This window comes from Diabrotica undecimpunctata, chromosome 9, assembly GCF_040954645.1.
Source record: "Diabrotica undecimpunctata isolate CICGRU chromosome 9, icDiaUnde3, whole genome shotgun sequence".
NCBI lineage: Eukaryota > Metazoa > Arthropoda > Insecta > Coleoptera > Chrysomelidae > Diabrotica > Diabrotica undecimpunctata.
The window spans coordinates 113,068,846-113,093,375 of record NC_092811.1 but is presented as its reverse complement, the minus strand read 5'-3'; the positions used below and the strand labels follow the sequence as shown (position 1 = coordinate 113,093,375).

Sequence of the window (24,530 nt, the reverse complement as noted above, 5' to 3'; positions counted from 1 at the left end):
TTGTTATTGTGTATGTATCTCAAATTTAGAAAAAGCTGTTCCACGTGAGATACGTCTTTCGTTTCGTCAAATATGACATAGTAATAATTTGCAATTTGAACCTAATTGATTATTTGTTCACCATAACATATTATCAATTGATTTTGACTGGGGCTACTAATGAATGTTGCTCTGGAAGATGCACTGGATATATGTTGTATAAGGGTCTCATTTCTTGATGCGATGTTATATCACTCATTAATAGGTCCAGCATCTTCGTCCAGAAGCAGAAGGCCATCGTCACGATGGCCTCTTAGAGGAATATTTTGTCGACCTAAGAACACTATAGACTTTTCTATTGGTCGTAGTCTTTGTTTATTTTCTTGTCTCTGTTTAGAGCTCTCAGAGTCTATCTGGTTAATGACTGACTTTTGCGAGTACAGATAACTTTGTAGAAAATCCAGCCCAACCTAAATGCCCTTCTTGTGATATGATATTTTTTCAAGAGTTTCTATGGTTTCTATGATCTTTGCCCATGAGTTTGGCGAAAGATGTTAAACGTTTCGTGACTAGGCTTTTCGCTGTCATCCCTTTATTTTGACCACATTTTTCATTAGAAAATAAAACGTAATACTTGCAAAACAATCCCTTCTGAAAGTACCAACCAACTTCTTGGTTTTAAGTGGTGGTGACCCAAATAACGCTTCACTTCTTTTTTATTCTTTGTGTGTACAGAATATGAAAATTAATATGATTTTCATACAGCAGGTACAGAGGCTCAGTCTGTTGCTTTCTCCAACAGAGCGCGGTTATGTTATACATGCATAGCTTAGGTTACCAAACACTTTACCTCGTTCAGCATAATCTCTACTACCCAACAAAACTAAAAACATTTTTCTCGAGTCAAGTGGGATATCTGTTTGAAACTAAAAACATTATTTTTTAATTCTCGGGGGGGGGGGGCTGAGGGGGAACATGCCCTTATGCACCCTTTCTGTCTCCAAACGAAAAAATAAATACTGAAAAGGAAGAAGGAAAAGAAGTATTAAGGATATTTAAAAAACCAAAAAATCACAATGAGACGAATGAATACCGAATGAACTCCTATAGTACAGAGGAAGAGATCTGAGACAAATCGGACCCGGACAATTACGGAGGAATTAATTTATTAAACACAACACGAAAATTAACAACCAAAGTGATAACAAATAAACTGAATGAGATTATAACACTAGCAGAATAACAACAAGGTTTTAGGTCTGGAGATCATGCACCGACGCTATATGTATAATAAGGCAACTGCAAGAGAAATCATTACAATAAAACAAACCGGCATATCTATGTTTCGTGGATCTTAAGAAGGCATTTAACTGGGTCAAATTAAAGGACGTTATCCACTTATTATACACAAGTGAGATACCTCTAGGAATAAACAAAATGATCGAAAATAGTTACCAAAACAGCACAATAAAATTAGAAGTAGAGGAAGAACTAACTGACCCTATTGAAGCTGTCAATTAGATAAGACAGGGAGATTTTTGAGTTCTCTAGTGTTCAACCTGATTATGGTTGAAATAATTAAAAATGTAAGTACTAAAAAAGGATACCAAATGGGAGAAAAACAACTTAAAATAGTCTGCTATGCAGACGACGCAAAATACTACTCTCTCAAAGTAAAGATGATTTCCAACGAATGCTGCAACAATTTAATATAATCGCCAGAAAATTAATCATGTTAATTTCCCCAAAAAGACAAAATGCGTGGTTATAACCGCAAATTTAATAAGATGTAAATTGAAGCCAGAAGTTCAGATAATAGAACAAGTGATGGAGTTTAAATATCTATACGTCACATTATCCAGCTATGGAAAGCTCGAAACAGAAATAAGGAGAAGATCAAGTGAATAGATCAAACAGAGCAGCAGGTTTCCTGAATGAAACAATATGGAGAAATAAAAATATCGGGAAAGAAATGAAAAGGAGAATTTACAAAACGGTCATCAGACCAATAATAACATACACAGCAGAAACACGACCTGGCAAAGACAAGACGAAAAGGATGTTAGAAACAGGAGATAACCACTTTAAAAATTGATGATTAAACACTATGGGACAGAGCTAGAAGTACAGATATATGACGTAGATGCAAGGTGGAGAACATCAATGACTGGGTAAGAAATAGAAAAGTAGTATGGAACGATCGTATAAGCTGATTGGCAACAAATTAGAGTAGTAGAGACCGCAAGAGACGGTTTCTCAATAGGAAGACGATTAGTAGGAAGACTACGAAAACAATGGAACGATAACTTACTGGAGGCACATTGAAAAACAGACAGTCATGTCTACATAAAAACAAAAAGAAGATAAAGATGAAGATGAATTGTCATCCGTTGCAAGAGAAAAACACTACAGGCTCTATTCTGCTGTCAATATTATAATCAAATTCGCACAAGTTGCAACTTTTTACTATGCTCGAGTAAAGTTGTCAATTAGAGAAAGAAAATTTGATTAATAGCAATACATCCACGTGATTGCAATGTACACTTCTTAAGTTCTGGAAGCGCGCCAAATTATATTGCACTAAAAATTAAAAAAAAATACACTACTGCTGTCTAAGAATTTACTACTGTATAAATTCAACTATTACAAAAAACGAAAAATGTACAGGCCAAACCTTCAAAATGCTCACGTCCAATAAATTCTTGGTGAATCCTAAGGTTGTACCTTTTTTTTTACAAAATGTGTCAAATCAAATCAAACAATATAAAGGAAGTACTTAAAAATCAATTAGTAACAAACCAATGCCGCCGTCGCTCCAACGAATTAAAATAATACAAGTAGTACAGTAGTAGTACATCAGTAACACTCAGATGGGATTCAGAAAAGGGCTGGGTACAAGGGAGGCTCTGTTTGCAATGAACGTTCTCTCACAGAGATGCTTAGACATGAACCAAGAAATTTACACCTGCTTTATTGATTTCGAAAAGGCCTTTGACAAAGTACAACATGAACCACTAAGACAAATTCTAATAAAGAAAAATATAGACAGCCGAGATATTCGAATTATATGCAACCTATATTGGAATCAAACAGCAAATGTGAAGGTTGAGGGTAGGCTAACAGAAGAAATTCAAATCCGTCGAGGAGTCCGGCAGGGATGCATCTTGTCGCCACTTTTGTTTAATCTGTATAGTGAAGCTATTTGTGAACAAGCACTCGAGGAAGAAGATCTTGGACTGATAATAAATGGTGAGACGATCAACAATATAAGGTATGCTGACGATACGGTTCTCCTAACGGGAACGCTAGTAGAACTACAACATCTCGTTCAAAGTCTCAATATATATTGTAACAGTTACGGCTTGAAAATTAATTTGAAAAAAACTAAATTTATGGTAATCACGAAATCCAAGAACATCAGAGCTAATCTTGTAATAGACAATACAACGATTGAGCGTGTGTCCTGTTATAAATATCTAGGTGCTTGGATCACAGACGATACTGATCAAACAAAAGAGATTAGATGTAGAATAGAAATCGCTAGATCAGTCTTTAATAGAATGCGCAAACTCTTTTGCAATCGTGATATCAACATAAAGTTACGAATACGAATGCTGCGGTGTTATGTCTTTTCTACCCTGTTGTATGGAGTAGAGGCTTGGACACTAAAACAGTTGACCACAAAAAACATCGAAGCTTTCGAGATGTGGTGCTATAGGCGCATTCTCAGAATATCATGGATGGACCGCGTCACTAACACGCAAGTACTCCAAACTTTAGACAAAAGATGCGAAATTCTAAATGAGATAAAAACTAGAAAGATGGAATACTTGGGGCACATTGTGAGAGGTGAAAAGTACGAACTTTTAAGAAATATCATGCAGGGCAAAATTAAGGGCAAAAGAAGTGTGGGAAGAAGAAAAATATCGTGGCTTCGTAATCTACGTGAATGGTTCGGGTGTAGTTCGATTGAACTTTTTAGGCGCGCTGCTAACAAAGTCGCAGTGGCCATGATGATTTCCAATCTCCGTTAGGAGTGGCACTAGAAGAAGAAGAAGAAGTAGTACAGTACTCCTGGTGGGATGATACTATTAGTACCGCCTTTAGTATTTATTTCATCTATTACTACCAATTTAGCAATATAGAACTGACATAAGTTTATGATTTTAAACACTTGGATATCACACTAAAGATCTCGTCTATTTTGTGAGTCCTCTTCTTCTATTTTTCGAATTCGAATGACGTATCTGATAGCGTACTTCTAATTTCATACGTTTTACGTTTCTGTATTAAAATATTTGTTAGGATTCCATTTTTTCGACAGTTTTATAGAAATACCATTAAGTGTGACATCTTGTGGTTTTCCACCAACTTTTTTTATTCTTCAATTATCTCTTTAGTAGTAAATTTTATGTCGTCTTTATCATTTGCTATTTTAACATGATCATCTGCAAACAACAGAATGTACACGGAGTCTTCTTCGATTTTCTTTCGCATTCTTAAACCCTGGTTTCTTCATATCTGTAGAGAGTTTTTGTTGTAAAACAGAGTAGTACATAGTTAATATTCCTCCTTTAAACATTAATAAGTTTTTTTTTAAATATTTCATACAGTTCTAGCACTAATAGCAATAATAAAGGAAAATTGATTTTAGCTAGACTACGTACGGCAGTTTCACGCTGTTCCCATTTATAAGTTTCAGATGATAGTAGTACATCTATTTTTTTACTTTTATATATAAATATAAATCAATAAAAATCAATATTATATAAATCAATCATGATCAAAATATAAACTTAATTCTCATCGAAAAACTTTATCAGGAGGTCCTCTTTACTGTGTCTAAAAGGTATTTGTTTAGATAAAAATCACAGAGTACAGCGTGCAAGAAGACGTAGAGGAAATATGCTAATGAGGTGTTGCAAATGAAAAATGAATGTCGTGCGGAGAAGAGTGTACTAAATAGGCCAATTCGCTCTAGAAAAAAGGAATGCTAAAGACGTCTGTGCGACCAGTTGGATGAGCACGTATTGGGACAAGGGTACAAAATTGTATTGAAGCATTTTGACGTGTACCCTCCATACGAAATGCCGATGGATAAGAAACTCTCGGTAACACGGAAGCTCTTTCCGTCTGGTGAATGGCATGGAGTACGGAGTGATGCGTCTGCTGAACAAGCTGAAGCTTAAGTACCGCAAGGTCCCGGACGTAGATGGGATACCGCATAATGCAATTAAACGCCTTGGCCTACTGGAGCCGGCGTGGATTCTGGGCCTCATGAACGCTGTCCTCGTTGGACAGAGCTTTTCCGCAGACTGGAAAACATCGAAACTAATACTCCTGCCTAAAGGAAAGGAATAATATCCACCTATTTGCCTACTCTCTTGTATTGTTAAACTGTTTGTAAAAATGTTAGCACGACTGTTGCAGTGTTGGAAGTTTACCGAGCAATAAATATGGAGCAATCACTCTAATCTTCAATCTGTACTCTGAAAGAATATTTATCGAAGCTTTGCACGAAACTGAAAAAGGTGTTCCACTAAATGGTTACCGGCTAAACAACATCAGGTATGCAGATGACACCATAGTATTTGCGGACAACTTAGAAGACCTACAAGTTCTTATGAACAAAATCACGTATTACAGTCAACAATATGGATTCAATATAAACGTTAAGAAGACAAAGCTTATGATAATTAGCAAGAAAAGGATAACAGAAGGTCAACTCTACGTCAACCAATCCCTTGTAGAAAGAGTGACGCACTACAACTACCTCGGCACCATAATAAATGAAGAATGGACCAACAACCAGGAGATTAGAGCACGCATCGGAAAAGCTAGATCCACCTTCAATCGGATGGGGACCTTCTTTAAGAGTCACAACCTCACTCTTGGTACAAAAGTAAGAATGCTGTGATGCTACGTCTTTTCTGTCTCTTTTATGGTGTTGAATCGTGGACCTTGAACGAAGATATGTGCAGAAAACTGAAAGCATTTGAGATGTGGCTATATCGGAGAATGCTTAAGATCCTGTGGACTGACCGAGTCACAAATGAGGAGGAGGTCCTTAGAAAAATAAATAAGAACCGAGAAGTACTGACCACCATCAAATCTCGAAAGTTACAATTCTTCGGACATATTATGCGAAATGAATCTAGATATGCTTTCCTTCAAGCCATAAGATAAAGATTGCAATGATGATGGCCAACATTCGTAACGGATAGGCACTTCAAGAAGAAGAATGAACATCAGCTGTTTAAATAACCATTAATCAAGACTGCAGTAAGTCCAGTATACTAAGGAGTTACTGCATTCTTGGTTAGTCTATTATACTTAGGGCAGTCTTGGTTACTATTTTAAAACTTTTGATGCACATACTGCAAAGAATTCTTTTATATCTCAATCACTGCTGAAGACACGATAATTTTGAGTAGCCTATAACTTAATATTCAATATTTGTCAACTTACGGAACTTTTCCTTAGCTGGGCAGCATTGTGGTGTAGAGAAAAAACTTGATGTGGTAGAGAAAAAGTAATTACAGTTTAAAAATAGGTATGCCTACATACCTATAAGACAGCTCAACCATCAAATTCAACAAAATATTTTTTCCACATTGTTCCCCAGTGTAATAAAATTATTTTTGCCCTCGCACTAATATTTTTCTAAGGATACATAATAAGTTTAAAAAATGACACGAATATTTTTGTTACCTTTTAGACATAAAGCAAGATTTACGAAGTGACCCACATGCTTTCTGAAGCAAATCAAAAGTTATGTTTGTGTACAGGAAGCAACAGCTATCAAAAATTGTCGATGGTACGTTAAGGCTTCTTCCTTGTTTAAGACTAATTAAATTATTTGTATCTGAGAGGTCTGCATAATCAGAACATTCTCAAAATCAGAAGAATGGAAATGTTTATCATATCTTGAATTATATGCTTCCTTATTATATTAAGGAAAATTATTTAAGAATTTAAAGTTGCATGAAGTATACATGGTTAGTAATAAATTTAAAAAATGGATGAAAAAGCTGTTAGAAAGTTTACTAGTAGGTATATGAGTAAATTGTTTTTTTAAACAATTTAATGACGACGATTATATTTACTTTTGAGTTGAGTTTTATTGAGTAGCTAGCTAGTTAAAAAATAAATTTTATATAAATAGGTCACTAGGAATACATTGTAACCCTGCTTCACAACAACTTTTAATATAGTATACAGTGTGTAAAAGCCAAATGGAATAAATTCATTATTTAGGTTACTGTACATATTTATAAAAAATCCCGAAACACGTCAAATTTAAATTATAACTTGACATTCTTTAACGTGAAAATGCAACCCCTACCTTCAACTCCCTTAGAATGACAGGTACAACCCCCCAATTTTTAAAATAGGAAGTATAGGCTTGTGATATATCGTTTGAAAGGTCTTTTCATTCTCCATTCAAAAATGGTGTCGATTTCAAGTTTATTAAGATAAATTAAGATAAAATAAATTAAAATCATGTGGTTACCGAAATTCGATAAAATATACTCAAAACTTATTTCCCGTTTAGGTCTTGATAATGCAAAAGTGAACAAAACCATAGCAATGTGGTTTTTAGATGGTAACCATTAAAAAACTTTGAAGAATTTCCGTAGCAACGTTATTTTAACACGCATTAGTAAATTGTTTTATTTAAGTTGTCAGTATTTTAATTTAAGTAAAAAGTTCGTTTAATTCAATTCTGAAAAATGCTTAGATTAACAGAAATGCATAAAATAACAGTTTTACAAATGATTGGTTACGGAGATAACACCCGAACACAACACGAAGTAACTCGCCTATTTCATGAGAAATTTCCTAATTTACTGCCTATATCCCAAGGAACAATAAGTATAATAAAAAAGCAGTTTCGCGAGTTTGGTCATGTAAGGCAGATAAAAAAAGCAGCTGCCAATACACTGAGTGATGAACTCAAATTAGATGTGTTGCTTGAGTTTCAGGAAAATCCACATACATCGAGTAGACAGGCATCCACTACATTCAATGCTAGCCATACATCGATAGTAAACATATTAAAAGAAAATAAATTGCATCCCTATAAGATGATACCTACTCAGGAGCTCATGGAAAACGATTTTGATAGGAGAACTTTTTTTTGTGAGCAAATGATGGACATGTTGGATAACAATATTATCCAATTAGAAGACATTATGTTTTCTGATGAGTGTAATTTTTCACTTAACGGTCATGCTAATCGGCAAAATTGCCGCTACTGGGCCACGGAAAATCCTTACTGGATGAGATAAGAACACACTCAATACCCTCCAAAGGTTAATGTTTGGGCAGGGATTGTAGGAAACAATATCATTGGTCCCTTTTTCATTGAGGGCAACTTGAATGGCAACAATTATTTGGCACTACTTCAAAATGATGTCATTCCAACGTTGGCAAATTTATATCCTGATCCAGGAAACCCTCAAGTTCCAGCGAATACGATATGGTTTCAGCAGGACGGAGCACCACCACATTACCAACTTAATGTCTGGCAGTATCTCGATACAATATTTCCCAATCGGTGGATAGGAAGGCGAGGATCGATAGAATGGCCAGCGCGATCAGCTGATCTTACATTATTAGATTTCTTTTGATGGGGATATGTGAAGAGCCATGTGTACAAAACTAAACCTTCTGATTTAAATGACTTAAAAGAACGAATAACGCTTGCAATTAGGTCGATCACGCCTGTTATGTTAAATAATGTTAGAAGACAGTTTTATTTGAGATTAGGATGTTGCCAAGACGTACGCGGTGAACATTTTTTGAACATCTACTTCATTATACATTCATAGTTCTTTTTCGTGTTCTACATTTTATTACGTTTTGCATTACATTTTAGTTTTTGATTGTATTGTAGCGAATTTCGGTAACCACATGATTTTAATTTATTTTATCTTAATTAATCTTAATAAACTTGAAAGCGACAACATTTTTGAATGAAGAATGAAAAGACCTTTCAAACGATATATCACCAGCCTATACTTCCTATTTTAAAAATTGGGAGTTGTACCTGTCATTCTAAGGGGGTTGAAGGTAGGGGTTGCATTTTCACGTTAAAGAATGTCAAGTTATAATTTAAATTTGACGTGTTTCGGGATTTTTTATAAATATGTACAGTAACCTAAATAAGGAATTTATTCTATTTGGCTTTTACACACTGTATAATACTTCTGATATATATACTTCCGCAGCCATCTGTTTTACATTTTAACATGTATTTATTATAGATAAAAACTACAAAAAGTTTCCTCTTTGTTGTTTCCGTGTAGCCTGAGAGTGTACGTGGACGCCCTAAACTGAGCAGGATTCTTCGCAGGACAGACATTGTGGAATTAAATAGATTCTATAATATAGTTAAAGAGGTATAAATAAGGTATAACCAAATAAATATCCGCAGATCAACTGACAGAAGAAAATTAAATCAAAGAGATGGTGTAAAAGGAAAAAGAGAGGCCCAGAAATGAATATCCCTTCTGAGTCTACAAACAGAAATATAAATGGAACGAGTTTATATCTCGGTCACTTACTTTTTACATATCCCAAGTAGGTCTTAATCAGGTACTTACTGTTCCTATGGGAAGATTTGATGTCTCCTGCATACATGTGGTCTGGGTATTTAGAGCCAAATAAAAGGTCTGTTGAGGTTTGGCACAGAGTTTATACATACATAAGGGTGCGTTCATAACGGAGACCATCGCACCGTCTCCTCGTCTAGAGCGTAGCACTGATGGCGAACGGTCGCATTTAAATAATGCATTTATTTTACTGAAAATCGATTAAATGATACCATCCCATGGCCCAAGCGAGGGTCGGCGCCTCGTTATGAACGCACGCTTACAGAGTGTCAATCTGTTTTTTTTTTGCTTTTATATTTAACTGTTTGTCCACTAAAGGTCGTGGCATATTATCGTGTACGTTGCGTTTCCAGCACATAGCGTTTAGTTTCCGAAAAATATAATTTAAATGGTTTTAAATATGAACAATGCACTCTGTCCGGAACATAGGTCGTAACCGGTTGGTTGGTGCATTAGATGTCCGTCGTTCTCCCCTTGTTGTTTATTTAGGAACTTGTTTGATTTTGATACAGAGTATTTAAAACAATAATTTTCGAGGCTATTTTGTCATTTATGCATGTATTTTTATTGCTTTTTGACAATTAATCACGGAAGTGATAAACAATTAGGACTTTTGTACGGAAGTGATACCTCTTCTTTTTAAAAATACTTTTTGGTTTGATACATATGGCTTCGTTAAATGGAGTATTTTGTTTTTTAACTGAAGGTGAAATTAAATTTAAAACATATTTAAACTGAATCCTATTCATTCTAAAATAATTGTTAAACCTATTAATTATTATTAAATTCCTAATTGTTTATCACTTCCGTGATTAATTATCACAAAGCAATAAAAACACATGCATAAATGACAAAATAGCCTCGAAAATTATTTTTTTTAAATACTCTGTATCAAAATCAAACAAAGACCTAAATAAACAACAAGGGGAAAACGACGGGTATCTAATTAACATTATCCTTACAAACCGGTTACGACTCGTTACGCAGCCGTCGGCATCAGAAAAATATTGTTTTCGAATATACTGAACGGAAACGTTAAGTGTCTGAAACGCAATGTTCCGGACAGTGTGCGTTGTCCATATTTAAAACCATTTAAATTATATTTTTCGGAAACGCTATGTGCTGGAAACGCAACGTGCACGATAATATTCCACGACCTTTAGATGTCTAAGCACTGAACATAGGAATAAGGCGAAGTGGCACAATATCACTAAAGCTGTTTAACCAATCCCTAGATGATGTGTTCAAGAAATAAATTGGCAAGAGAAGAACAATAAGTGAAGAATATTAACCATCTGCGATAAGCCGATGCTATCTCCCTGGTAAGAAATGATGAGAAGAGTTAAAGAATATGCTTTTGGAACTAGATAGGAAAGCACGAAAGATTGGTCTTAGAATAAACTATGTGGAAACATCACAATAAAAATACAAATTATAATAAGATACGATAGGTCTTAAGCTATATATATATATATATATATATATATATATATATATATATATATATATATATATATATATATATATATTTGAGAGAAATCATAGAATTTAACAAAAATATCAGACTGTGATGAAAAAAGATTAGCATGGACAGCATTTGGAAAGCTCGCTTTCATATTAACAAATCATAAATATTTGGAGGATCTTCAAACAAAACTCTTCGAGCAATGCGTCCTACAAGTGATGACATATGAATGCCAAAGAGATCCATGAAGTGTTTTGATCTCTGCTGTTTTCTTTATTCTTTTTTTCCTCTCTGTGCCAGGTCTTGTTTCTGCCGCGTATGTCATTATTGGTCTAAAGACTGTTTTGTAAATTCTGCCTTTCTTTTCTTTCCCGATATTTCTATTTCTCCATATTGTTTCATTCAGGCAACCTGCTGCTCTGTTTGCTCTATTCGCTTGATCTTCCACTTTAGTTTCTAGCTTTGCGTAGCTAGTTAATGTGATGTCCAGATATTTAAACTCCATCACTTGTTCTATTATGTGACCTTCCAACTCCAATTTACATCTTAGTAAATTTGCTTTTATAACCATGCGTTTTGTCTTTTTGAGGAAAATAACATGATACATTTTCTGGCGGTTATAGTAAATTGGTGCAGCTTACGTTGTAAATCATCTTCACTTTGAGGGAGTAGTATTGCATCCTCTACATAGCAGATTACTTTAGTTGTTTTTCTCCCATTTGGTATCCTTTTATAGTTCTTACTTTTTTAATATTTCATCCATAATCAGATTAAACAATAGAGGTCTCAAGGAATGTCCCTGTCTCACCTCATTGCCAGCTTCAAAAGTATCGGTTAGTTCTTCTTCGACTTTTACTTTTATTGTGTTGTTTTGGTAGATATTTTCGAGCGTTTTGATTATTCCTAGAGGTCTCTCCCTTGTTTACAATAAGTAAATAACATCTTTTAATTTGACCCGGTCAAATGCCTTTTTAAGGTCTACGAAACATAGATATACCTGTTTGTTGTATTCTAATGATTCAAATGACTTGTCTCATTATAAATCGGTGCATGATCTTCCCGACCTAAAACCTTGTTGTTCTTCTGCTAGTGCTTTCTTTACCTCTTCCTCTTCAGTATTTATTTCTTCGTTTGTCGTCACATCTGGTGTTGGTGGTTCATTATCATCACCTTTAGCAACTAGGGATTGAAAGTAGTCTACCCATGTTTCCTTCTGAATGTGTTTCGTTTTTTTGAGTTTGTTCATCTCTCTCTTTTTCCTCTGATCATTGTCCATATTTCTTTTAGTGTTCCCTAGAAGTCGTGTTCCGTCTGTTTTGAGAAGCTCTGTCAGTTTTTCATTTTTATTTGTTTAAATAATGTATTCGTTTCATTTCTGATTCTTTTATATTGGTTATATGCCTGCTTTGTTTGTTGTGTTCTGTATTGTAAAAAGGATTTTTTCTTTTCTTCACATTTTGTCTTTACTTCCTTTCTTAACCATGGTGTTTTCTTTTTTGATATGTCAAATATGTTCGTTACTTTACCCTCTCCAAGTGATTCTGGTGCTGCGTTAGTTATGTTATTTTTGAGTGTTTTCCAGCTTTTCTCGATGTTATCGTTTTCTAATATTTTATTCCTAGCGATCCTCCCTGATATTCTTTTTCTGTATAGGTATTCCGTGGATTCCATATTTGGTCCTTCGACTTTGATTTTTGTTTGTGTTGGGGCCGCTCTCTTGGGTGTGAAGTCCATAAATTTAAGTGCAGAATTGTTTTCCTTTTGTGAAAACGTACTTTTATCGTTAAAAAGCAGTATTGTGAATTTGGAAAGCATTATTGAAAAATACGATGTAGAAGTGGCTTTTTTGAGCTACGCAAATGTAATTTGAAATGAAACGTCTACGTGTGGATGAGACTTTTAAAGAAGGTAGTTAACCTCCATTATCAGTCAATATCATTCAGTAATATAGACCTCTCTATCACCAATCTCTATCCAACGTGGTAACAGGACCATTGTCTTACTCAAATAATTAGTAGTAAGTGAAGACTTGCAATCAAGATTGTATCCACCGACTCCAACTGCCAGCTATGGTCATCCGTTACATGCTGCTACCACTCACCATTCTCCAAGGTCACCAGCAAACAACTCAATGTCGAACATGGATACATTAGCGAAGACCTAAAAAGGATGGAAAGGCGAATGTTGTGAATAGGCTTGAAAAACAGGAAACGTAACACGTAACAAGTGGATACCGAATGTTACAAAGGTGATATGTCACAGAAAAAGCAACAGAAATAAAGTGGAAATTTGTAGGCCTTAACATCAGACAGAACGAAGATATATGGAGCAATCAAGTGCCGCACTGAAAATCCTAGGAATCAAAACAACCCAGAGAAAGATCACAGATGAGGTGGGCAGATGATTTAAAGAGACATGCCGGTCCAATACAGATAAATATCGCAAGGCATAGAGAAAAATGGAACTCAGAGGGAAATGTATCCGAATATCCAAATTTGGATGCAAAAAAGCTTTAAATAGATCCACCAAATAAAGTTCAATTGTCTAATTTGTTCATTTTTCCTAGCTTCTTTCTCGTAACCGTTTACGTTCCGTATCGAATATTTTGGTAAGTTTTGCAAAGTAAAGTTTTTGTAAAGTATTTCGTGTGTACTTTATGTATTTACCCAAGATATATGCCAATAAATGTATAATAGAAATACCACAATTATTCTAAAATAAATTTTATTTTAGTTTAGGATATAAAATGCTAAGAACTGATAAAAATTATACAGACTATTTTGGTTACATTTATAATGAAATTTCCCGAATGTAATATGAGAATGAAATGAGAAGGAATGTAATACAATTTTTTTGTTTCGGAAATAAGCGAACTTATGACAGATGTACCTTTTAATTTGATGTTAAACAGAGCAAAAAATAGAGCTTGTGCGGGAAAGTGTCGTAATTTCCTTGGCAATACGAAAGCTGACAATTTCCAAGAAATCATTCAGGAACTTTATGTTGGCGAAGATCTAGGATACAACATGTCACTCAAGATTCATTTTTTAGATTCTGACATTTTTCCCTAAAAATCTGGGTACCGTAGAAGATGAGCATCGTAAAAGTTTTCACCAAGATATATTGCATATTGAAAGAGGCTGCAGTGGAAAATGGCCAGCAGCAATGGTATTAGTCAATTGTCTGTTGTTTGTTGGTCGATTTACCGGGAAATTTCTATTGTAGCAATGAAAAGGAAGAAAATTACAAAATAACTTGGATTTTATGATCATATTGATATAGATTTAGTGAAACTTTCATGGCTGGTACCTGAAAAAATATTTTTTTTTTAATGTTAAACTTAAACATGGTACTTTAAAGTGAATAACTGAATATTTTTATAGCAAATTTCGTGTTTATAGGACCAAAAATAATGTTATCATGCAATCATGCATGTAATAAAAAAAGAAAGAAAACACTATGATTTTAAACACTAAATACTTGGATTTGGTTTCAGCTTTTATTAATACATTGATTTTAATTTGTAAATCTATCTCCTTTTTTATAGTAATATGTTGAATAATTGAATAATCAATACCTTATAACTGTTTTAAGAATATAATACTTAATTACTATTTAAATGGGGATAAGCGACAATTAAAGGTTAAAATACGTTTATTGACGTTGCAATAGTAAATTTACTAATGTTTGTATTTTGAGAACGATTTCCTAAGTGGAAATTGAAACGTCAATAAACGTATTTTAACCTTTAATATGTGGCTTATCCCCATTTAAATGGTAATTAATTTAAAATGCCACAAGAAAATAGCTTCAGAACAATATAATTCTTAGTACCACCATATTATATAATCCACATAAAAAATTTAAATAATTACTGTTTTTAAAATTTATTCTTAAACACTCAACTGACCAATTTTTCTTTGTTTCAGATTTAAATTCCGATTATTTAGACATGCCCTTCGGTAGATCGCCGGGAACGCCGGGATTACACGGGTCGAGTCAAAGGACGAAAAGGATGAGGACGTCGTTTAAGCACCATCAGCTAAGGACGATGAAATCCTACTTTGCGATAAACCATAATCCCGATGCCAAGGACCTCAAACAACTATCTCAAAAGACTGGTCTTCCTAAGAGGGTGCTGCAGGTAAGATATCCCTTTTCAGATACAAGCTTATTTGAATTTCCCATTATTTATCATACACATCTTAGTTGTTGTAATAGATAAAACTTCTACAAAGCGTATTATATGAAAATTCTTTATCTCTTTAAAAAATAAAAAAAAAACTGTTAAGCTGGTCTTTTTTATTCAGTTCTTGTTTAATAAATTAATTTTTGATTGAATTGACTTGCTTATAAGTAAGAATTTACACTTTTTTTATTTAAGCCGTAACTGGTGAGGTCCATTTTTTGTTATGTGTTTGGTGAGTTGGGGTCACACTGACCTCAATTTGTTTTGCAAAATTAGACACTGATATTTGTTTATATTTAAAAAAAATGACTTCAATAACTTATAACATAAATTTAACAAATATTTGAAATACTTCTCACGCATAAAAAATTAAACTAAGAAACAACCTCGAAAACTGAGTTATTTTGTAACTAGACTACACATTATCCTGTAACAAAACAATAAGGAACAAAAAAAAATTTTCTTCTTAAAACATACTTAAACAACTTAAACATTCAATCTAACCTACCAACACAAAAAAATAACCAAAAACAAAAAACATCATAAAAACTACAATCCATTCTTATAGGCAATCTTTGCAAATGTGTGTTTCACACATGTGGCATATTGGCGCTCTGCAATTAATGCAAACTATCTTCGTTTTTCTATCCAATGATAGTGCACATTTTGAGTACCTTACTCTTCTTTCTAAAATATCATTTTTCTGTTTGGGAATGTCTGTTTTTAAAATGGAAGCGATATTATGTCTCAGTTGCCTTGGAATTTGAGAAATAGTTAGTGTTCTTTCCATATGATTCTGCACAAGCTGCCGAGCCAGAGATTTGATGAATTCATACCTCGACTTTTGGGTGTTTCCAGGTAGGGATGAGTATATTATAAACGCATTGACGGAAGAAAGATCCAAAATTGTATAAAAACAAGTAAGAGGCCATCTTCGACTTCTACGATGTGTAGAATACACTGTACATTTTTCATCTAATGCATCGACGCCTCCTTTTGTTTGATTATAAAACTCGATAATTTTGGGTATGTTTATTTCATCGTTTACTGCATTACTGTAGTGCATTGAAGACATCAAAAGTACCGCTTTTCGTGGTTTAGGTACATATGAAACTAATGTAATTCTATCTCCAAATCCAAATTGAAATGATCCCGTGAGCCTCGTATTAGTTGGCAAAAAAGAAATAGATATCTCCCTTTTATTTTTTTTAACAGTACATACGTAAGTTAGGCCTCGGTTCCTCAACTCAGTTATCACTTCTAAAGATGTAAACCAGTTGTCTGCTGTTACGTTACGGTTAGAACACTCAATACATTTTACTAGACGAAGAACTGATTGCGTTTGTTTGTTAAATTTTCTTTTCTCTTCTGACAATGTTTGGACATCACTTCCAGCACCTGCATATGCATACCCATCCAAAAAGTAATGGGTTCGGGCGTCAGTTAGTGTCATTATCTTTAAGCCATATTTTGGGGTTTTTGAGGCATGTACATGCGAAAATCTTTCCCGAAAACCAATGAGCATTTCATCAATACAAGCATACTGCCCTATGCAATAATTTTTTTCACTGTTTTCTACAAACTTATTGAAAATTGATAAAATGGGGGCAAGTTTTTTCGGTTTTTTTACGTTCTTCCCTCTTAGTTTCGTCATTAAACCTAAGCGCTGTCAAAAGTACTAAGAATCGTTTTACTGACATGGTGCATCTAAAAATTTCGCTACCAGTACCGTCGGTGGCGAATATCGAACTCAAGTCTTCCGTATTGGATTTAAATATGGCTGAGTAAAATAACAAACCGATAAACGCTCTCACTTCAATAATGTCTAAATGTTTTAGATCCGTTCTACTACTATCGGTATATTTCGTTCTAATCCTGGCAAGTTTTTCGTTTGTTCTAAGAACAATCTCTTCTAAAATATTGTTTGTTATTATACATTCCCAAGCACTTTTCTGGAGACACAATTTCCCAAGAGACTTGGGGGGCCCAATAACCCCAGGAAGATGAGAGATAATGTTGAAACTTCTTGTTCTTACATTTGAAGTTGAAGCTTCTGCAGTCCACTTGTATCGATTTTTGCCATAGTACGTTCTCAAAGGGCCTGGAGTTTGTTCCTGCTCATGTGGATCCGAGACCGAATTAACCTCTGAAGGTGCTGCATTTTGCGGGATATTATCTTCAACATCCAATAGATGTTCAACGGTTTCCGGCTCCCATTCATTTTCTGAATCAGTTTCGTGTTCGCTGACATAGTCGGGATCATTGTCTGAGTCATCGTTACCGCTGCAAGTAGTCGCGCTAAATAAGCTAGGACGTATGTCACTTTAAATATATGTTAGGGTTCGTATGACCCCGCATCACCAGTTACGGGTTAAATACAATTAGCTCCTTAGCAAAATTATTTAGATTGTTACTTTGGATTTCTTAGTATTTGCTTGTTAGGATACATTTTATGTTATACACTGCAATACAATAGCTCTGTAATAAAACAATTTTTTCGTTTAACACTTTTAGGAACAAAAAGTAAATTGCTGAACATAACGTATGGTCCTAAAGTTTTGGGAAAAATTTCAAAAGCATATAACTCTGACCATAATAATCTTATATTTTTATTAAATTATTCAACAATTTAACTTAAGTATCCTTATTATAAATCAAAATTTAAATGACAGACAAGGGACCATTATTTTCGATTTGCCTAATATTTCCCCTGACACGTTGCATCATCCTTTGGACGACCTCGGCGTCAATTTCTCTAATTTTTGTATATATGCGGCGTCTTAACTGTTCCTGATTTTGTGCTTTCCATCCATTATTAGAGACTTTCCGACTTAATATTGCCCAGAACTCTTCAATTGGATGAGCCTCAGGTAGGTTGGGGGGATTGTCTGCTTTCGGTACAAAGGTAATGTTGTTAGTTTCGTACCAGTCCCTTGTGATCCTTGCGTAATGACATGAAGCAAGATCTGGCCAAAAGACTATTTGATCATTTTCATGATGTGTGTTCACAAACTGAAGCAATTTAGAGAGACATCTTTGAATATAAATATTTGCGTTTAAGGCTTTGCCTCGAACAACACCAATGTAGGGCTGTGAGATAAAGCCAGCCTCATAAATTGCACACCATACCAAAATTTTGTCCTCAAATTTTTTCTTACTTTTGAATTTTATTTCATCAGGTACATTTTCGTAATCGTTCTTGTAAAACCCATCGTTACCCTTCATCTCAGAGTTGGACAAAGTAAAATATTTTTCATCGTCCATCACGATCAACTTGTTGACGAAATGCACTCGCCTTAACGCGCGGCAACATCTCGGAATTCTCTCTAATTGATCCTCTGTGTATTTTGGAGCTTTCCTTCTTTTCCTTCTTTTCTGGTAGATAATATTGTTACTCGATAGAGTCCTGTATACTGTAGTCTCTCCAACATGAAATCTTCTGGCCAGTTTTCGCTGTGAGACCCCAATTTTGTTCTTAGCTGCTTCAATCAGTCTTGCCTCTCTTATATGGTTCAAAATCCGCGGTCGGCCACTTTTACGCAAGTTAACACATGGTATCCCTTCTTCATATTCTCTGATTGTGCGATAAATTTTCGATTTGCTTATGTTTTGATCTCGATAAATATTAACAATATCTCGTTTCGACATATAACCATATTATAAACGAATATCAATTTTATAAGACATTTTGCAGAGCACAAACCAAAATATTCTGCTTTTTTTATTAAATGTCAATAACTGATGACATTTCAATTCCATGGCCTTCTTTGTTAAATGCATTTTGCTTCTCAATCAGACCAGGTGAAATTTTTCCCAAAACTTTAGGACCATACGTTATAGCAACAATAACATCAATAACCTAATAAAAAAATAGTACAGTAGTTGCTAACCTATTTTTACAACTTTTGACTGCTTTTGAAATTCTCTATAATTAAAAACGTTTTTTATTCATCCAGTTCACCAACAATTAAAGTAAAAAAGTATACGGTACTTCCCACTAACAAACTGACAAAACTTTTCGCGAGGTGAACATTAAAAAAATTAAGTAATTTCGAATTGTAGATCATAATCGTTGTTATCTTTTCGATAATAACAGTAATTTTACCACTTTATGTTGTAGAACTTGGATCGCAAATCATCATTAGGAGTATTTTAAATTCAGATTTTCTTTAGATTTCCTAAAGATAAACAGACAAAAGGAGTAATGTCTATCATTTAATTTCTGTTTAGCGATCTTAAGGCTAGTTTAATGTGTATGAGAACTATACAGGATCGGCTTCGCCAAAAGAGGTATTTAATTGAAATTGAATCAGCTTTAAATAAATTAGGTAGATAAGGTAACGATAAGAAAGAATAAAATATATATTTATATTTTTGACTAAAAACCCTCCTTGTCGTAGAAATGAAATGAAATCGTCTTTCACGACAAATGTGTCCCATTCATCTTGGACAATTTGATAGTAAACTTTCCTCTGGCAAAAGACAGAGCTTAGAGCTCTATCTTCTGTTTTTTTTTAATATCTTTGTGATTAATCGGTACCCCCGTTGCAAATTTTGCTGACTCTGTAGCATGTAATTTATCAGTTTCTTATCTGCGCAGTAACCTTCCGTTTTCATAATAAAATGCTGTCTGTCTTCGACCCAGCTATCGCACTTAAAAATCGTGTATCTTTGACTATCTTTAACGTCACAGTAATGAAAGTTTAGGTTTTGAGTTTTTCGATCCTCTGTGAATATGTTCCAAAATAACATTGGCTACCCAAAAACTGCGTACCTATGATAACTCATGTCCTTAAGTTAATACATATCTTTAAAAAAATTTAATATTTTCAAAGAAATTCTACAAGAAAAATAGACCTAAAAAAACATTCCACTAAAACAACCACTAAAACTAGAAATAGCTATGGAAAAATTCTTCTTCTTAAAGTGTCTATCCGTTCCGGATGTTGGCGATCATCACGGCTATCTTTACTTTGTTTATTGCAGTTCAGTGGTAGTCGTGTTATGCGTCTTCTTCCCGGTCCTCTCTTACCATTTACCTTTCCTTGGAGAATCAGCTGGAGAAAGCCGTAACGTTCTTGATTTCTCATTACATGTCCTAGATATTCCAACTTTTTAGTTTTGACGGTCATGAGAATTTCACATTCTTTCCTATTTCTACGCAGGACCTCCACATTAGTAACTCTGTCAACCTAGGATATACGTAAGATGCGCCTATAACACCACATTTTGAAAGCTTCGAGCCGATTCATAGATGCAACAGTCAGTGTCCACGCTTCCATTCCGTAAAGCGTTTTTAATGATATGTCTCGACTGTTGAAAATGGTTCTCATTCTAACGAATGCTGCTTTTGCTTTTATTATTCGCTGTTTAATTTCTGTTGAGTGGTCCCATTGGCTATTTAAATTGGTGCCTAGATATGTATATTGCTCGACTCTTTCGATATTCTGTTGGTTGATTGTAAGTTGAGCGTTTAGTATTGGTTTTTTACTAATTGTCATAAATTTGGTTTTCTTTATGTAAAGAGCTAGTCCGTATCTGTTGCTGACTTCTGTTATGCGATTTGTTAATATCTGTAAGTCATTCAGATTATCAGCAAAAACTATAGTGTCATCTGCATATCTAATGTTATTCAACCATTCACCGTTTATTAGTATTCCTTTCGCACAACCGTCTAAAGCTTCCTTAAATACCCATTCAGAATAAATATTGAACAACAATGGAGACAAAATACAGCCCTGTCGTACTCCACGTTCTATTACAATTTTATCAGTTAACTGGTCTTCTATTTTGATTTTGGCCGTTTGATTGTAGTAAATGTTTCTGATAATTCTAAGATCTTTGTTGTCAATTTCAATTTCTTGCATTAGAGTCATTAATTTGTCATGTTTGATTCTGTCAAATGCCTTCTGGTAATCTATAAAGCATACGTATATGTCACAATTCACATCCCTGCATCTATAAAATAGCACCTGTACAGCAAAAAGGGCCTCCCGTGTTCCCAGAGCATCACGAAATTCATAGAAAAATTAACAAAACAAATACACGAAGCTGCATGGGAATCTACAAAACATAACTTTGAACGAAAATGATTCCATTAGGATAGTACAACAAATATAAAAACAAAATTATTAGAAAAACGAAAACTTTCTGAAAAATGGCATCAAACTCCTTACACTGCTTATACTGAAATGGTTCACCTTAAGACAAAACAAAATTGAACAGAATGTAGGTATTAATAGTTAAGAAATTACAGATATTTCAATAAAATTAAAAATTTACATGTTAAATCCAACAGAAACGCATCATGCTTTATGTGATGTGTGTGTTGATCAGATTTTGAACTATAGTTTGTTGTCCCATTGTGCTAGCCGCTTTCGTGAGGAAATAAAATCATAACAAATGAACCATGACCAGGCAGGCTGACGACATTAATTGATGGGTTCAGTAACATTTGAGGAAATATCCAGTACGACGAAAGCGTAAGCTTCATTGGTTGTCCTTATTTTGATCATACTTCTGTGTGTCGTGGTCAGGAGATACTAAGGTTGTCTGACCGCCAGTATTTGCTAGTTCATTTAGCGTTACCCAGGGTGTACGTGTAGTATTCTACTACGGACGCGACCCAGCTCTATCACACAAAAACCTGGCTATCACCTCTCTTCACAAACTTATTTCACGGGAATTAAAACGAAAGTCATAGCAATACTAAAACCGGGTAAACCAGCTGACCACACAAAAAGCTATCGACCATTTGCTCTACTGTCTATAATATATAAACTACTTGAAAGACTAATTTTTAACAGAATAAGCCCAACAATCCTCAAAGCTATACCAATTGAGCAAGCAGGTTTTAGACCAAATCGAGGTTGCTCATACCAAGTATTATCTCTCTGTACTTACATAGAAGCCGGCTTTCAAAGAAAACTAAAGAGCTCTGTTGCGTTCATAGATCTGTCAGCATCTTTCGACACCGTCTGGCGAGAAGGAATAATTTATAAACTCCTATGCACTATTCCTTGCAGATTCACCGCTAGATTAATAGAAAATATGTTCACCGACGGAGTATTTCAAGTAACTATAGGATCCGAAGTAAGCAGCCACAAAAAACTCAAAAATGGTCTGCCATAAGGCTCGGTACCAGCACCACTGCTTTTTTAGCCTTTACATCTCAGACATGCCGACAACAACATTAACAAAGTTTGGCTATGCTGATGACTGGGCTTTATTAACCCATGTATTGTATTCTTGTAGTGTATTCTTAGCTTTTTGACATACTTAACAAAACTAAACTCTGATACAGAAACCGACTGTATAACTGATAATTCTCGTTTATTAAACAAGGGAAAAAGCTTACGGATTTTCTAATAGTTAAACCTCAAGTCTCGATTAGGTATATTTTCCTATAAATTTATTATAAACAAACCATTATTATTTTATTACTGACTTAAAGTATAGTACAAACCCGTCGGGAGAAAGGCAATCCGGTTCCTATTCCGGAACGCGGCAGCAGAACCGTCGAAAAGTCGAGCCCTCGCAAGAGAGTTTGTCAGGGTAATCCAAAAGGACCCAGAGATGCCGTGGAGAGATCCGGAAAGAGTTTTCTTTTCTGTATAAGTGTTATAGTTCCATGGAATCATCTAGCAGGGGATACGATTTGGAACACAAGAGCATTGCAGTTGCAGCGGTGTCCGAGTCTTCTCCTCGAACCTTGAAATCCAGAAGAGGGTCACATGGAGGCTCGCGCCGGTTGTTACCCCTATCTATAGCAGGTCTTCAAGATGAAGAGAATAATGTAGGTAAAAGAAGTCGGCAAATTGGATCCGTAACTTCATAATAAGAATTGGCTCTGAGGATCGGGGCGTGTCGGGCTTGGTTAGGAATCGTATCACGGCTGACGTGCCGGGTCTGGGCGAGGTAAAGTGAGCGTAATTCTTACGAGTTGGGTTTTAGGGCTCCAAGTTAGGTCCCGTGCCTTAACATCCCGCTGAACCGCCTTGTTACGAGGTTTGAGTTACTTTCGGCTGCTTGGATGTCCTCTTCGGCAGACATTCAACGTTTATCTCAGAACTGGCTGGTAAAATCATTGGTAGTAGCAAACAATTTAAAAATAGACACAAATAGGTGGAATTTAATAATAGTTGGAATAATAAAAAGACAAGGCGAATATAATAAAGAAAATAGAAGACATGTTTAAAAAGCTAAGTATAATCTTTGACCTTGACAGAAGAATTGTAGAGATTCGATTTAGATGGATATAGTAACAAATTTTAAATTACCTATTCCTAAAAATGAATTAAGTATTCGTAGAGAATTAGAATAGGTTAGGCACTGTATAAGAAATGCTATTTTTATTGATTTGTTATTCAAATCTTCAATCTTTTTTTGTAAAATGTAAATGTAAAAATGTCTATAAGACATAATGTGTAATGCCCCTTTGATAATACCGCCAGGATTTATTTTTTTCTGTCTTAATATTTTTGCTATCCCCTCTCCTTTCCAACATCGATTCATACGTCCCGATATGACAAACTATTCTACCTTCACCTAGCTAAAAATATCGCTAAATAATTGTCTAAGTACACCCTGTGTATCAATATATTTAACTACACACCTGTTATACGTCAGCTGCCAGTTGACAAATGATTCCTAAGGTCTTGACTAAGGTTTTGAACTGTGCTAAGGTGCGCGTTGGCCGGTAATGCAGATCCAATGTTTACCGACAGAATCGGACTTTGACCGTCTAGCCCAACCAACCCACAGTCTGCTGCAGAGTTACATTCTGCAAGGATATTTCAGGTTAAAGGAGCTAAAAGATGAATATCCTGGCTAACGAACTTAGGAAATTGCTTTGCAACATATCGCTATTCAGAGAGACAACAAATAAAATTATCATTATCGGGATAATTGCAACCACATTTTGATATCGGTCAGGTACTGGAAAGATAAAAAGAGATTAATGTCAAAGATTGTTGAAGGCATAAACCTAAAAATGAATAGAGCTAACTACGATGGAAAGATAGACATATATTTTTCACGAAATTGCTTATCCTCCTAGGGCCCAATTACTTACAATTTGGGATTACTAATCCTAAAAAACAAAAAATAAAAAAAACCATTTTGGTTTTTTCAAAAATTGTAGTATCATTAGTCATACTTTGGGTGTGGACTGACAATAAAAAAATTAATATTCACTTATCATTTTTATTGATGAAATTTAATAAAACAATGTCTATTGACACTACAACATAAAAAAACCTTGCACCGGGCACATTTGACA

General features: G+C 34.7%; 1 protein-coding gene across 2 annotated transcripts in view; it reads left to right on the top strand.

Annotated features, from left to right (window-relative positions):
- The window catches only part of LOC140450409 (LIM/homeobox protein Lhx9-like), a 779,178-nt gene that overhangs the window by 658,050 nt on the left and 96,598 nt on the right, over positions 1-24,530 (top strand). For both annotated transcript variants that reach the window (XM_072544028.1, XM_072544027.1), the window contains exon 5: positions 14,991-15,205. In XM_072544028.1, the coding sequence (XP_072400129.1) occupies positions 14,991-15,205 (215 nt within the window). The remainder of the gene's footprint in view (positions 1-14,990; positions 15,206-24,530) is intronic.